The sequence below is a fragment of the Acanthopagrus latus genome, chromosome 6, assembly GCF_904848185.1.
Source record: "Acanthopagrus latus isolate v.2019 chromosome 6, fAcaLat1.1, whole genome shotgun sequence".
Taxonomy (NCBI): Eukaryota; Metazoa; Chordata; class Actinopteri; order Spariformes; family Sparidae; genus Acanthopagrus; species Acanthopagrus latus.
Window position 1 is genome coordinate 19,926,460 of NC_051044.1, and position 16,999 is coordinate 19,943,458.

A 16,999-nucleotide genomic window follows, 5' to 3' on the forward strand; every position below is an offset into this window, starting at 1 on the left:
GTTAGGGTTAGTGGTTTTATGTTAAAAAATGAAGTTTGTTTTGTGCCTTACAGATAAAATATTGTATTTATATGTAAATATGTATTCATGATTTATTAATTGACCATTTGTGGTGCTCATTCCATATGGGGGAGCTGAGAAAAGTATTGCTGTTAAAAGTGTTAAAATTAGCACAATTATTAGTATAATTATTGAACACATTAAGTTTATTTTGAATAATTGTGTTTTGTAAAAGGTATCTTGACAATGTTCACACATGATGATGTTACACACGCACAGACATCTCAATAAACAAACCAAAAGTGTTTCTAGACTTCATTTTATATTCACACTCACTCAAAATAATCCAATTAAAAGTGGATTATCAAGATAAAATAGATAAATGCATTGTGAAGCAAACCAGTGAAGTTGTTGTGGTGTGTGATTGTACACGATTACTTTCTCCCTCACGACTGCAGTTTCTTATGATCCGCAGTAAACCTCACTGGTTAAAGACAGATCAGCTGAACGGACCTCAGTTTGTTCAGTGACATCAGACAGCTGTGCGATCACTGAAAACAGCTGTAATAACCGAGTGATGACATAACCAACGAACCTTCCAGCACAGCTCATTAGAATACCTCAGCTTTAATGATGGTCACAGTCACTCACACACAAATACTCTCATTTTTCTACTGCTAAAATAAGCCCTTAAGCTTAATCAAATACTAGTTAACAGTGCACACGTACTCAGAAGTTCCCTAAGTAAATACAATGTGTTACTTGAGTAAATACCGGATTACAGATGTCCCTTATACACACACTTGGAAGTCAGCAGTTTATCTAGTTTGGTTTAGTCTTAGAATGCTCCCTCTACGGCAGTGTACTGTATATTGTTGCTTTTTTAATTCTAGTTTAGTTTGCATGATATTACTGGAGTAATCACACAAAATAAAAGGAATGATGCAATTAACTCCTAGACTTAATACTTTTGTGGTCTTTGGTATGAAGATGCGTAAGGATGCGGCAGCCAGAATAATTTAATAAACCAAGAAAACATAGGCCACAACACTGCAAGGTTACATGGCCAGACAACGTTACATGGTATACAATAATTTAATAATTACCTCCACTCACCCTCCCAAAGCAAGAAGCCAAACACATCTGCAACAACCAGAACATCTGGGTTGGATATGACAACATCGCAGGCTTCCAGATGAAACTCTGAATTTGTTGTAATGAAAAATGTGTTTCTAATATTTAGCCGGCTCTCTTTGATACAAACACAGAATCAAAGAAACACTGGCAACAAAAATCAGCAGAACAACAAATGACACCCTCCAAAATGATCATACCATCTAGTCAACACCTCTCTAAGACAGCTTCAGCAAAAGGTGAACATCAAAACCTTACTGAAGGCAGCCTTTAATGAAGTATGCAGTATGACATGGTTTTGTGCTCTTGGTTTTGCTTCCCGCCCCCCCGTGGTACTGTCAGAAAAAGGAATGCAATCTGTTGGTAAAAGAACTGCTAACACATCGATGTGGCGCTGCATATTCAACTCTTAACTATACAGTGAGACAAGCTTAGCAAGATAAATAATATAAATAATTTCATCACATATCAGAGATGCAGATTAAAGTCGTTTATTGCAGCATATCAGTGATGAGGAACAGAGTATGTACAGTGGTTAACTGACAGGAAAGACAAGAATCATTACTGACACATAAACACTAACGATTGAGGATTAAACATTTTTGATGAAAAATGGTCAGATAAATAAGTCCATGGATCATCGACAAAACAACAAACACTACCTGATTCTAAAGCCCCAGTGAGTAATATTTGTGATATCTACGTGGAATAAGATGATTTCCTTTAATAAGAAAGCATTATTGTCATTATTATCATTGTCCTGAGTAGCTTTCAGCCACTTTTATATAATTGTCTTCGGTCATTGGTCTGTGTGGTCGAGGGCCTGAATGGCTTTGTCCCATTTATTGTAAACACCTCACACAAGCTTGTTGCAAGCTGCCTGCCACAGCAGAAAATGGTGGACAGGAGGTGAAAATATGGCTGATGAATATAGTCAAAGAGACCCAGAAATGTCCCCCTGAAGGTAGTCAACAAAGCACCAGCTAAAACAGAAATGCATGTTGGCTTTGACATTCAGCAGAAAAGGACGTTTAAACAGGAAGACGCCTGCAATGAAATGCCAGTGTTTCTCTTTTTTTCTGCTGCAGTATTGGGTAAAATCTGCTGTGCGTATTTGAGTCACTCCCTGAAGTCTTTGAGCACTTCACTAAAGGGAGAATAAATTACAGACTGACACACAAAAACTAATATCAGAGCCACGAGCTAGTGATTACATTTACATCTACTTCTGGGGTGTGTTTAGGGTTCCTCCTGTGACGGCAGTGTTCTGCTGAGTAGCGCTCCCCTCGGTGGATGTCCAGGTAGGGATGCCATTCTTCAGATGGAGAGCACAGTGACTTCAGACGCTGTGGAAAGTAAGAGATGAGAATCATTCTATTTTCTTCCACTTCTTTAAATTAATGGAAAGAAATCTCAACGTTTTTGAACCACTACATACACACCTTCCAGGCGGTTCCCTCTGCTCTCATCAGCTTATACAAAGCGGTTACAGGGATACATAGGAGGATAAAAACAGCCATGGACCAGCCCAGAGCCACACCCCAGTCTGGGAACTTGACTGCTCCATAAGAGGGTGGCGTAAAAGTCATCAGAGACCAGACCAGGATAGCCTAGAGAAAAGAAATGTGGCCGGTGTCATTCATCAAAAATGATCCAAACTAACCTGAAGTATGTGTGTTGTTGATAGCAGTGCAGGGTCAGGCATGTATGAGCTGACCAATCAGAGCAGACTCTGATTCTGCAGGGGGGGCCTTTAAGAGACAGGAGCTAAAACAGAGCACCTCAGACCAGAGCATGTGAGCGGAGCTGAGCGGTGAGAATTTTCACTCCCCGCTAACGTGGGTGTTCAGCTTTTGGGCTGTCACCTCGTCCTCTTTCTGTGTTCTGTCTTTTTGAGCCAGTGGATGGCCTTGTACTGCCAGCAGTATCGGAATGGAACTGGAGCGAAACGGAACAACCGCTCTGGCCTTTGGATTAAAACCCGCTCTGCGGTCCGACTATATTTCGCACGTTCCGCTCCCCACTCGCTCCGCTCACATGCCCTGCCTCAGACAGGTGGGGAATGCAGGGATGTGTTTTTGAGAATTAAAGCATGTAAACAAATAGAAGTAATGTAAAATAATATCATGAACCTGAAAATGAGCATACAATGTCTCCCTTAACATTTGCTCAAAAGCAGTTACACAAAAGACTTTACATACATGCATGAAATCTAAATTAAATTCACTGTAATTCAATTTCAGATCTTGAAATACAAGTTCAGGAGCATAGTGAGAGGTTGTACTCACCACTATGATGCAGGGGCTGAGGAAGAACCAACACACTCGCCACCACAACCAGAAAACAAAGCTCTTATTTCCGAGCATCATCTCAATGTCTTTAATAAAACGGTTCCCACCTGGCAACAAGGGTAGAACACAGACATGTGGGCAGCTGGAGATGAATGCTCTCTGTCATCTTTTTATGAACATATCTCTCATTATCATTTACCGTATATGTAGCAGATGCCAGCGATCTCCAGGAGAACCAAAATAAGCAGCACCCAGCTGGCAACAAACTGGTCGATGAGAGTCACCCAGTATATTCCTGCCTTTTGAACCCACAAAAACACACAAACTGAGTAGAATGGCTAGGCCTGAGTCAGACAACAGTGTCAGAGAGTTACACTAAGGCAGTCTTACCCTTGTAACACATGGCAGGCCCAGGAGGTAGAGGATGGAACACGTTGCTATTGTCAGTAAACCATGTTTGGATCTGAAGAGTTTAGGGAAGCCATCCTGCAGGCAGGTAGTGATCACCTCTGACGACAGAAAGAGAGATTATAGGATGCGTGATCTTATCACAATAGCAATGGTTTGAATTTCACGTGAGAATGAACTGAGCTCACCTATTCCTGCAAACTGGGAGTCCAGACCAACAGTCAGAAGCATGAAGAAGAACAAAGTGGACCACAGAGGGGAAATAGGAAGCTTAGACAGAGCGTCTGGATATGCAATGAATGCCAAGCCAAATCCTGCAGCCGGAGAAACAAAACATTACATGGCGGTCTTCCAAATGTGTTTTAATAATCAGTGCCATCGCGATGTCTGACCTTCCTTCACCACTTTTCCAACTGGCATTTTGTAGATGTGTGCCATGTGACCCAAGATTGAAAATATGGCAAAGCCTGCAAAGACACTGGTTCCTAGGAAAATATGAAACAAACAATAAAATAGACCAACTTATTAACAACTAATCCAAACTTTCTTTAAATAATTGTCACAGTAGCTGTGCTCCTACCAGCGTTAGTGAGTGTTACAACAAACGAGTCCCTGAACACGTTGTTGTGGAAGTTGTTATAGGAAGCGAGCGTCATGACTCCACCCCAGCCAATTGAGAGAGAGTAGAAGGTCTGAGTCGCTGCGTCTTTCCAGACCTACGAGAAAAAGAGTTAGGCTTTGAATCAAAAGTTTCATTTTATAAATCTTTGGTTACTGCTATGTGTTGCACTCTAACAGGGATGGTTGGGTTTTTACCTGTGCTTCTGTCAGTTTAGTCAAATTGGATTGGGAACCAATGTAGAACTCTATCCCATCTCTAGCTCCCTCCAGTGTCAGACCTCTGATCAGCAGGATCACAATCACCACATAAGGAAATGTAGCTGTGAAATACACAACCTGCAGAGACCAACAGTTAAAATTGTTAAAAAAAAAAGGCATTCATACACTCGTATATTCTTGTTGCTGCTAGTAGTTTCAGGCTTGAATGTAGGTATCAGGTATTGACCATGTTGCAGTGTGTCCGTCTTCCTTTTCATCTCTGCATCAAGCATTCACGCACATTTTATTTAAAATCTACTCACAAATGTAAATAAGAACTTATAGCACAATAGTTTGGCTTTTTTGGTGATATATTTACTCAATTTTGTGCATGAGTTAAGATTTAAAGATGGATGCCAGTCTCATGTTTGTATAGTAATGTTGCTGCAGCCATCTGGTGGTAAGACTGGCAAAAAAACCCCCAAAAAAACAAAACAAAAACACAACCATCCTGGCTGTATCTAAAGCGAACAACACCCAGCTATCAGCACTTCTAAAGCTCACTCATCAACACACATCTTGTTGATTTCATCCACACAAAGCAAATAGTGAAAACAGTTGTTCTGCAGTGTTTTCTTGCAGTTTATGAAACAATACAGACCAATATGCTGTAAATTAGTGCTGGTAAATTGATCTTGGTACCTTTGGACAAAGTCAGGCTGTTTCACCTTGTGTCCAGTCTTTGTGTTGAGCTAAGCTAGCTGGCATGTCTGTACTGTTGGTTGATCTCAACAAATATTGACCCAGAAGGTAAAATCCCATGAACGTTGGTGTCCAGAGGATGGATCCCTATACCTTTTTTGATCCCCTGACTTTTTCATTTGGTAAACAGAAGGTAGAAATGTCTGTCAAACCAATTTGACTTATGACAAAACTAAGGACATCTCCATTAAGTAAACCAACCAACATTATACAACATCTGCATGTTAACTTTATGAACATATTGGAATGCTGATGTTAGCATTTAGCGCTGCTGCTAGCCTGGCTGTAGACTCGTAGTCTTGTTGTCATACATATAGTGGTGGGAAAAGTGAACTCCCTCAATTGTCTCATGGCAGCTAAGCACCAGACATGCTCCATGTTTATCAATTCTCAAACTGTAAAATGAATCTGTAGTTAACGAGTTTGTGGTCAGGTCTTTTTTGACATGTAGCTGAGTCTGCTTGCTTTGTGTTGCTTTGCTATGATTAATATTGATATTGACTTACTTTGCCTGATGACTTGATGCCTCTGATGAGCGCTGCAGCAGTTAACATGGTGCTCAGCAGCAGACAGAGGGCCAAGTGCCAAACTACTGGTCCTGTTTCATCCAGACCACTGGACCTCTGCAGGGCCACGCGACTGAGGAGGAGAGACACCCGAATGTTCAGCCACAGCAGTTTGAGTGTGTTTGACATTTGTGCTTGCGTATGTGATGCTTACTCCCAGTACTGCTCACTCGGGCTCTGCATTGGAACTGTGATGATGTTGGATGAAGGACAAGTGCTGTTTTCCAGAGTCCAGTTAGACACTACAGCGCCACTTACATTACAGTACACTAGAAAAGTAAAAAAATGTTTATTTAATGAGCATGTGCAAGCATTTTAAATTCCAAGAAAGGGGTTATTATTTGATTATTTAACTTGTTTGAAGTTGATATTGTCACCCTGCCATTATTATTATTATGTCACCCCACCCCTGGAGAACAACACATCAGCTAACAGACAAACAGCAGGTCTGGAGATGAAAAAAGCACCTGTAGGTGTGTCGCTGCAGTTACTGTCAGCCCAACTGAAGCAGCCGGACCATGGCAGAGGAGACTGGAAGGACGCGAACATGTAGTACAAGCTGTAGGCGATGATTACATTATAGTAAATCGATACTATGAGAGTCACCATAAGCATGGCAATGCCAACACCTGAAGAAGCAGAGAAAGAGGTTAGATGGCACTGTGGCTTTTGTTTAACCCACTCAAATATTGGACACTGTGTAAAACTATGTAAAGAAATTAGAAAGAAAAAAGCAAAAGAAAAGCAATCACTGCTGTTGTGTCTGTTTCTGGACACCTAATAAAGCCCTAAAACCAAACAACAAGCTCCTCTGAAATGGGTAATCATAAAAAAAAAGATCTGCATAGTTGAACAAACAGCCTGATAAATAGTTCATGTCTGACATCTTCAAACTCAGATGTATCCGACTGATCCCTCTCAAAACTTTAATGACTGTCTTACCCTGCAGTAACGGTACTGCTCTCCATACGTTAATTGGACCTTGGCTGCAAAACTGACCGAAGGCGCTTTCCAGGAAGAAAAGAGGAATTCCAGTCACCACCAACATCACAAAGTAGGGGATAAGAAAGGCACCTGCTCAAAACGACAGATTTACCAACCGGCACAGGGATACACATGAAACACAACATCTACAGTGGTGCTTTCAAAAGGGATTTCTGTGTCAGACACTAAATATTTACCCCCTCCGTTCTTGTAGGCCAAATATGGAAATCTCCAGATATTTCCCAGTCCAACAGCATAGCCGATGGTAGAGAGGATGTACTCCCTCTTGCTGGCCCAGTTCCCGCGCTCAGCGTTCTCATCGCCATCATCCACATGTGGATCCTGCTTGGAAGAAGAAGAAGTTGTAAAACATTTTTTGTCAGATTTTGTATATTGTACCTGGAAGAAAACTGAATGTTAAAATGATGTAGATGATCTGCAGTGCCAGAGAATAATAACAAAATCTAAATATAATAGCAGTGTTGCAATAGCACTGTTGATCATCTTGTGTAGAGAACCACTGCGGTGCAGGAGGTAAAAAAATAAAAAAATATGTATATATATATATATATATATATATATATATATATATATATATATATATATATATATATATATATATATATATATATATATATATATATATATATATATATATATATATATATATATATATATATATATATATATATATATATATATAGCTTTACAGCTACTGTAAGTACTGCCACTAACGCAACTGTTTTGAAGTGTATCCTTAACTGCTATAATGGAGACATAACATAATACATTGACATCACATTAAGAATGGATTGTGTTTTTTCCCAGTGTCCCAAAAGTAAACATTGGTTCAGTCCGTATAGGAGAAAAAAGTGGTTGTTTGCTTCATCGTCACTCGAAGACTATTTCACTTACATGGCCTCTTGAATGGAGCTGCTTCATCTTTAACTGAAAACTTCTTTTACCTTCCAGCTTTAGGAGCATGTCATAAAAACACACTGGCTCTAAATTCATTACAATTAAAATCAGAAAACAAGATATCTTTCCTCAATTAAATACTAAATAAGCAAACAATACTTACTCATCAGAAATACAGGCATGAACCGAATACTTAGTCTTATTCAGCGTAACTATTATGCGGTAGACCTTCCATTAAAATCTAGTGAAACAGGTTTGTAATCCTACCTGGTCGACAACAGCAGGATTTCTGAAAATTAAGTCCTTGAAACTGTTCCAGCTGTATTCCCTCATGTCCTTTCACCTGCTTGTTAGTGGTCTGTATAAGAAATTCAATTCACTCATGTAGGTCTGTTTTAAAGTGCCCCCACCTCTCAGTGACAAGGGAGTGATGTTTCCCAACCAATCACCTGCCCGGACCCTCCCCCACAACACTAACAAACAGGTTGTGTGTGTGCAATTAATCTTTTTATAGAAATGAAGCCATCATTAAATGCACAGTGATCAAGAAAGTTTCCCTCTTGATGACATTAGTGACTCACCTGTGTGTAGGTGAGTCACTAATGTCATCAAGAGGGAAACTCTGTCTGATATAGTGCCGTTTAGTGTTGCTTCCTGTGTCATGTCAGCATACCTGACCCTAATTTTTGATATCATGCTCATTTCTGCTCTACAACTGTATATCATTGTTTGTAAATAGACCTGCGCTTTTATAGCTCTCACCTGACATTATGTGTGATAACAACAATACTTGTTCTGTATTGATAAATAGACAAAACAGTGGAGTAGTTCAACTACAGTGTTGTGATGTGTGTGTGTGTGTGTGTGTGTGTGTGTGTGTGTGTGTGTGTGTGTGTGTGTGTGTGTGTGTGTGTGTGTGTGTGTGTGACTCAGACACCTGTAACCAAAACTTAACAGCTACTCCCTAAAGCCACTGCTGTGTCTCATTTTGGTCAGTGACGTTGACACATAATCACTGTACTGTTGGTGTAGAAGTACGTCTGTGTCACCCATAATCACAAGCTGATGACCACAGCCGTGTCAGATGACATGACAAGAATGAATGAATAAGTCGTGCACTACCCATTAATCTAAAGATTATTACAACCCCGGCCTGACAGGTCGCAGATAAACAGACACACATATACCAAAACTGTCTGGTGTGTTGTATTAATTACTTTCTTAGATGTCACTAACTACTTATGAGTGAATTCTGTCCCTCATGTTTTTATCGTGGCTTATTTGACCGTTCAAGTTCGATCACAAACTTGTAAACAAGCAGCTGCCTCTCTGCGCATCCAAAAGAGAAAAATATTCAGACAAGGTAAACTGAATATATTAAAACTAAAGGTGCATATGGAGAGTGCTGACTTTGGCCAAATTCAACAGTACAGACTTTTGTGATTCGCAAATCTGTAAGCGCCGCCGCTCTATATGCCAGGGTATATGTCCAAAACTGTTAATGTCTAAATATGACTGTGTCAAACTGAAGCCTCATCTTCATAATGTTCTTCAGAAACTACATAGATTTGTTAAAGCCAGAGAGCGATTATTATCATTCACATACAAAACAGATATCAAATGCTTAGACTGAAGTAACTGTAAAGGAAATCTGAACTGAATGACCTGAACAGAATAACCTAAATTATCCTCCTTGTGTAAATACTGATGTCTGCTTTACAAACTTGTTATCTGTCTAGGAGAGAAAAAAACGACCCCATATGACCTGTCTTAAAAAACATGAAAGCTTCATGCTCTCGTACAAGGTCCGGCTCTTGGCAAATGATAGACACAAGAACTGCATGGCTAGAGACCTTCAACTTATGTAAACTTGGTGTATAAAACCTGCGCTTTAACATCAGAAACATTGTCAGAATTCTCTAACCTATTTAGGCGGAAGAGCTCTGTCCCTATTCAGCTGAATAGTTGATGTGACTCTTGCCTTACTGTCTGATTTTGTTTATGGACTTTGTCTTTTGCTTATTGTAATTTGCAATGTCATTTTCTATTTCTGATTCTGATTTCCTCATATTGAAATATGCAAAGCTTGGTCAAGTTGAGCATGTTTATTCTCTCACCAGGAAATTATGTGAATTTCCATGACAGTAACATCATGAACATGGCAGCTTGTCATAAAAAAACAGTTATTACGGAAAACTGTAACTGTATTACAAAGGAGACACAAATGTACCTATTTTCTCATGAAGCCTTTTGAAACTTGGCACCTAGCCTCTTACTTGGTCAGATGGATCAGTGGTTCCCAAACCTTTTCAACTTTAGATGTTTTCTCAGTGATAGATTCTGTCATCATGTTGCTTGAGGACGGAAATATGGTGAAAATTAATTATTATAATTATTCCCCATTTTGATAGAGCGCTTCAGGGTGAGAAATTTCATGCAACATTTTTACTGCATGGACAGCAGCATCGCTAATGCCATGTTCAAGCCATGATGTTGGCTGTGAGGCTTCACTGTTGTAAGCCTATATAATACAAAGCAGACCTCTTGGCAGTAAGCTGTATCTCAGCTCAGTGTCTTCATTGTGTAATGTTCTCTGCTTGATGCTCTTTTGGTTTCCGAGCCATTTTGGTCAGTGACGTGTGGCCACTAGCTGACCGCTGTAAGCCTATTATATATATTAGTTGTAATGACGTTATCTGCTGGTGTGGCCACAGATTAGAAATCATAGTGATGGAGGGAAATAGTATAAATATAGACATCTTGTGTCCTCTGACTGTCCCACCACTGGTCAGCTGACACACAGGTTTGTCAGAGCTAGTCAAACACTCAGGGTTCATCTTAGAAGACAATGGGACTGCATAGTGAATTTAACTGAAAGGTGTGGCTTCCTGTTTAATCACAATTCCTCTCATGTGAGACAACAGTCATTCAGAGGGAGTTTGGAAGTCAGAAACATCGATATCATCATCTGAAGTGTGATAGTGTGCCAGTGTTGTAAAAAAATACCCAAAGGTCTTACTTGAGTAAAAGTAAAGATAAACCAGTAAAAGTCACCCATACGAATAGGACTTGTTTAAGGGTCTTTAAGCATCTGACATGATTTATACCATAGTATTAAAAGAACAAGTTAAAATAAATTAAACATTAAAACTGACTCATAAACTTGTGTTTTCAGAGTTGGCGCTGTCGACCTGGTCAGTTATTAGACCTAGTAGAAAATTGATAATTATAGCTATCAAATAAATGTAGTGGATTAAAAATTACAGTATTTGTTTCAAATGTAGTGAAGTGGAAGTATAAAGTAGCAGAACATTGAAATACTCAAGTAAAGTACCTCAAAGTTGTTCTTAAGTACAGAAGTTGAGTAAATGTACTTCCAGGTCCATTCCATCACATTAGTTTGCTGATAGGTTAAAAAAAAACACACAAAAAAACAACAACACAATTTGCTTTTGTTTCAGTGTGGAAAAGCTTGTCATTTTTTCCAAACATTCCATCAGCCACAATGTTTTTACTTTCATTCTTTTCTGGAAAAAAAAACAAAAAACAAAAAAACCTTTGTCCAGAAGAGGTTCACTCTCTGCATGCAGTGTGTCAAAAGTTCAAGTGTTCTGAATGACTCTGTTGACGCCCTCACAAACAACGTGATGTCGTGCAGGAAGTTACTGTCACCATCTCCAGTGAGCACATTTAGATCATGAGTCTTGAAAATTCTCTCTCTCTCTCTCTCTCTCTCTCGCTCTCTCTGAAAAGGTATTCTTAAGGTTATGTGTCATAAAAAGTATCATATCTGAGAAAAAGTGTCCAGCGTCTAATAAAAAAAGATAGCTGATTATTTGCTGTTTAACAAAAGCTTACTCTGTCCCAAGCAAACTGTGTTTTCAGTGCCCCAGTGTTTCCTCTTAATCCATCATTACTCCATAAAATCACTGAATCAAACCTACATCACGCACATGCGCACAGAGACAGTGAAATAAAGCGCACTGCAATTACAGGATGTACTGTAAAATGATCGTTTTAAAAAGCCCAACTTTTATTTCTTCTGCCATAGGCTCGTAAACATAAAAGCTTTGTCAGTATCATAACCTATCCATGCAATGCATACAGTAACTCAAGACTTGTAATTCATACACTCAAAGGTATGTTATTCGCTACAGTACAGAATGGAGATATTTGTTCACACAGTACAAAGGGTTCTATCCATGTTTCTAAGGAAAGTTGATTTCACTGAGAAATATGACAATCTGCCATAGAAACAAGCAATCACAGCACAAGATATCACTTTTGGACATGGTGGTCAGAGAAGTTAAACACCTCACGTCATACATCATACATAACATGTGTATCATCAGCTTATCTGACTAAACAGTGGAAAGCATGCTTTGTAGGACAACAGAGATAAACAAAATAAAGAAGCTTAAAACGCTGATTACAAAGATCATTAATCCTCACACCATCATATAAGTAGGGTGGGATTATTTTCAATATGCAAAAAACTCCATCATATGTGGCTCATACAATATCGTATTAGGCTTATACACTGTATTTATGGAAAAGAATCTCATAATGTTAAACACTTTACTTGTCTATATTTGTCACAGAGATTGAGCAGTGAAAGGTGCAACGTTAAGCCACTGCCATGTAATCATCCTCATATGATAATTACTGTGATGGGGATGGTAGATTTTGCAGTACAAACTGCTGCCGCCTGCTGTCAATATTAAATCATATCACCGCCCCAGCCGTGCTTTGGGTTTGGCTCCTGTTGGTGTGGTATCCTACACACAGTTAGATCTCGATGGTGGAAGCCAGGCGCAAGCAGATGGATGACTCTGAAGGGACGTCCTGGAGACTGATCTCGTTCCCATCCAGTCGCAGCGTCCGCAGTTTGGAGAAGTTGGACACATCCGTAAAGGTGCAGAAACTACCCAGAGTGAACTCTAGAGGGACAGATGGAGAGGTGATACAGTTTCACATGCAGTAGCATTTCAATCAATATTTCATTGCTGCAGGAGATCCTGAGAGGGGTGGTTTTTAAAGGTTCAGTGTGTAGGATTTGGGGAAGATTTACAAGCAGAAATTGAATAAAATACTCAAAATTCAGTTTTCATTTTCGTATTATCACCTGAAACGTATAATTAACGTGCTTTTGTTACCATAAAATAGGCTCTAGAGAGGAACTTTAATGCTTTTTTCCTGTTATTAGCTGCTGTCAAAAATGAGGATGAGACAATGGGTACTCAGCTGGTTGAAATCTGCAACCTCACCCTAAGATGCCAACAAACCAAATATGCAACAAAAGTAAATATGCACAACTAAATGAGCAACAAGTTGGACGCTGAAAGACCCTGACAATCTACTTCATCAGGACAGTGTGGGTGTTATTGATCAGGTTTGGCTGAAATTGGTCTGGAGACATCACAAACACCTCCACAGCTGACTGGCTTTGACTCAGATGTTGTTAAATCCTGAGCGGTGCACAGAAGCCTGCAGAATCACCTTTTTTTCCAGCTGAGCCCCTCCACTACAAACCAGAGAGGAGAGCACATACAGAGTCATGTGAACAATGTGACAATCAACACGCATTTACCCTTGATCTGGTTGGCCTGTAGATAGAGATGCTGTAGCGTGGTGCTCACTGGGGGGATTCTCTCCAGTTTATTGAAGCTGAGGTCCAGCTCCACCAGACCGGTCACATTAAAAGTGTTTGCAGGGATGCCTTTGTCTGTGAGCTGGTTGTGGGCAATCCTTACGTACTGCAGCTGAGTGAAACCTCCCAGGAAGCTCTCTGGTAGAGCATCAATGGAGTTGGACTCCAGGTAGAGTTGGTGCAGATGTTCAGGGAGCGCCTCTGGGACCTGGGATCAGTTAATGAAAATATTGTGGGAGGACTGGAAATGATCCATTGACTTAATGGGACATTTGCAAACAGACACGCAAAATTACCTTTGTCAACTTATTGCCGCTGATGTCCAACAGTGTGAGGGATTTTAGTGCCTTCAGTGATGTGCCCATGTCTGTGACAGCATTGTCATTGAGATACAGGATTGTGAGGTTATCCATTCCTTCCAGGTCTGCAGCTATAACCTAGGCAACAGTATAAATAATTGTGTAATGTCTCCAATGTATGGCCAAAATGACTATGCATGACTATCAAACTATGCAAGACATTACCTTTTCAATCTTGTTATGGTTTATTCTCAGGTCTCGCAGGCTGCGAGGGAGGTTTGAAGGAATGCTGGTCAAGTTATTGTGTTGTAGGTATAAACGCTCCAGTCCCCCCAACTTCAGGAATGCCTACAAAAATGATGTGGAGAATGAATAATTTGTGAAAAAAAACCCCAAAAACAAATAAGCACTAAACACCATTTCCAAGACTGAAATGACATTGTTAAGACTTTCTGCAAAAGGGTCTGTTACTGTCAATTATTTGTAAATCAAAAAAATACATAAAATGTTCTTATTAAAATATATACAATTATAAATAAAGTCATTGGAGAAATATCATAAATGCTCTCTTCTCTCTTTGTATTTTATTTAAAGAATTGCAAGGCAGAATTATGGCACAACAGTCCTGTCTCGAACCGGAAGTGAAAAAGGGGCTAAAGTACCGAAACTGACTGATGTGACATTTGGAAGTTTGTTTAAAAACTGCTCTGCTACAACTGACCGGCTAATAAGTTAACTGCAACCTAACATCATCTGGGTAGTTTTTCCAAGTGAACATTTTTTTTAGTTGCTCTTTCTACAAGACAATGTGCACGACAAGATGTGTGTCAAAAGCCAACATGCTAATCTAGTTTGTGTCTGTGGCTCTTGCATTGTGCAGCAAGTTGTTGTCTACCTACTAGTCTGTTGCCATGTCTGACATCACTCCCTCATTTACTGCTCCCTTTATTGTGGACACTTACAGTTCTGACAATCGTGGCCAGTGACTTGAGATTTCGGACACTTACATCATCACTCACAGTTATAATGTTCACAAAGGTGGACCATTGCATTGTAGGATTGTTTAGGTTTTTTTTTTTTGCCATTTTGGAACATCTATCCAATATACGAAGAGGATAATTTTCACATTTGGAAAGTCAAATAAAATGGCAGACTCTAACTGGCTGATCAATGCAAAGACCGGATGCCATCGCAAATAAAAACTTTAGTGTCTCTCCTGTGGAGAAGGAGGAGAACACAGGCGACATGTTTATGGAGCAGACAGGTATACTGAGGCATTGAAACGTCTGCTATTTATTTTTAGCTGGAGGCAAAGCTAGGAACACATACAATGTGCCTTTTGTTAACACCTATACAGCAATAACACAATTTCTTTTTTCTTTTTAATTACATTCTGCCACCTGCCAAACATCTGACATCCATTGAGACCAGCATGAGTCCTTCATACTCTGAGCTCACACGCGTGGCTCTGTCTAACTGAGACCAGATGTAGGGTTACCTTTTTGCCAATGGCGTCAGATGTCAGCTGGTTGTGGTGCATCATGAGCCACACCAGATTGGTTGCATTGGCTAGAGCTGAGTCAGGCACAGCTGTGATGGCATTGTTTTGGAGGTACGCGTATTTCACACGGGAGGGAATGGTTGGCATGGTTGACAGGCCCCGCCCATCACAGTACATGGCAATTGGGAAAGTAGGGGGGCAGTCACACTCATCTGGACACGGCCCTCCAGCGGTGTCTGCCTGCAGGGAGCCATAATAGTGTCCTTGGCTCCGTCGAGTGTACACCCAGGCTAAGGGGTCCCGTTGATGGGAGAGAGAGGGTGGAAGCAGGGCAGACAAGAGGAAGACAATCACCACACGCATGGTCACAGTCACACGAATCTTCACTGTAATCTAACAAAGACAGAAGAGAAAGAGCCAATAAAATTCCAAATAGACACAAAATCATTCGCAAATTGTCAAATTATGTTGTTGACTGACTAATATTTTAATAGATTTTGAAACGGATACAGCTCAAAAGCAAAGTGGTGAAAGTGGTGAAAGTGTGCTCTTGTGCTGAGCCTCTGTATCCCCCTGTTCCTTGCTTATATAATAAAGACGTACATGATTCTCAAGAATAAAGCAAGAAAATGTACATGAAGCCACCAAAAAGTAAAAAATAAATGAATAAATAAGTTGGCAAAAACACCACTTCTTTCACACCGTCAGAGACATCACTGTTACATGAATAGTCAAATGTGCGGCACAGACTGTTTTGGAAATGTAACTGCCTGCAGAGGTACATTCTTAGGGGTCTTAATCCACAGGGAATCCAAAGAGGAAGCATTGAAAAAGAAGAAGAAAAAAAAGCATGAATGGCAGCTTTGTTAATGTCTCTCACTGCTACACTAAAACTATGGGAAAATATCCAATAATCACCCTCTGACTTTGAAAAGGAAAAAAAAATTCTCAAGCAAAAGTATGCCTCTATCATCGTGTGTTTATTTATCCCCTGTTAGGTTTCATAGAAAAATACCACAGAGATTAACAGACACATGTTCACACACATGCATGTACATGCAAAAACACACACATACACACACACCTACCTGATCAGAGAGACTGGCCCTCCTTGTCCCCTCTCTCTCTTAGAGTGTGCTCAGAATTGGAGGAATTGGACTCTGAAAAAGACTTTGTAAAAAAAAAAAAACTTTCCTCCCCTCCCTAGTCTTTTTAACGTTCTGCCATCCCCCCTCTCCATCCCTCCCTCTGCTCCTTCACTGTTGGTTCTTTCCACCCCCTTACCCGACCGCCGGCACCCCATTTTGTTCGCTCAGGCATGGCCCTGCACACCCCACACCCCACTCTGGAGCCTCTTTTTCCACTCATACTAGTGATGTGAGTTGCAGCGACTGTGAGGGATTGTTCCCATCTGTGTCAAGCACACTCAGTCCTTTTCAGCTGAAACCCCTCTGTTTCTTACATATTTAGACCTTTGCTTTGAAGCTCACTGGATCACAGATGCTAAATTATTTGTCGTTTTTGACCAATACAAAACACTGTCAGACACAGGTAAACACATGACCTGGTCGTTGCATTGCTGTGTGTGCTGTTAAGAGTCATGCTGTTGTTGAAGGGAATTTCAGCATTGCATTAAATATCTGATCAATATTTTGTATTTATGTGTA

General features: G+C 40.1%; 2 protein-coding genes across 3 annotated transcripts; both read right to left on the bottom strand.

The window, feature by feature from the left end:
* Nucleotides 1-1,609: 1,609 nt before the first annotated feature.
* On the bottom strand, nt 1,610-8,243 carry slc6a14 (solute carrier family 6 member 14). The gene is made up of 15 exons (XM_037101475.1): nt 8,150-8,243; nt 7,162-7,306; nt 6,923-7,054; nt 6,448-6,609; nt 6,135-6,249; nt 5,921-6,053; nt 4,650-4,790; nt 4,414-4,549; nt 4,226-4,318; nt 4,022-4,147; nt 3,816-3,934; nt 3,625-3,724; nt 3,423-3,532; nt 2,577-2,744; nt 1,610-2,480 (listed from the first exon to the last, which is right to left on the bottom strand). Exons 1-15 carry the CDS (start codon nt 8,213-8,215, stop codon nt 2,325-2,327), a joined length of 1,902 nt encoding a protein of 633 aa, XP_036957370.1. The 5' UTR covers nt 8,216-8,243; the 3' UTR covers nt 1,610-2,324.
* Nucleotides 8,244-11,913: 3,670 nt separating this feature from the next.
* fmoda (fibromodulin a) lies at nt 11,914-16,477 on the bottom strand. Of its 2 annotated transcripts, XM_037101625.1 has the most exons (6): nt 16,421-16,477; nt 15,330-15,725; nt 14,057-14,179; nt 13,829-13,969; nt 13,473-13,740; nt 11,914-12,822 (listed from the first exon to the last, which is right to left on the bottom strand). In XM_037101625.1, exons 2-6 carry the CDS (start codon nt 15,693-15,695, stop codon nt 12,671-12,673), a joined length of 1,050 nt encoding a protein of 349 aa, XP_036957520.1. In that variant the 5' UTR covers nt 15,696-15,725; nt 16,421-16,477; the 3' UTR covers nt 11,914-12,670. The 2 variants fall into 2 exon arrangements, with proteins under 2 accessions (XP_036957520.1, XP_036957521.1); XM_037101626.1 differs by lacking the exon at nt 16,421-16,477 and having other exon boundaries at nt 15,330-15,784.
* Nucleotides 16,478-16,999: the final 522 nt, after the last annotated feature.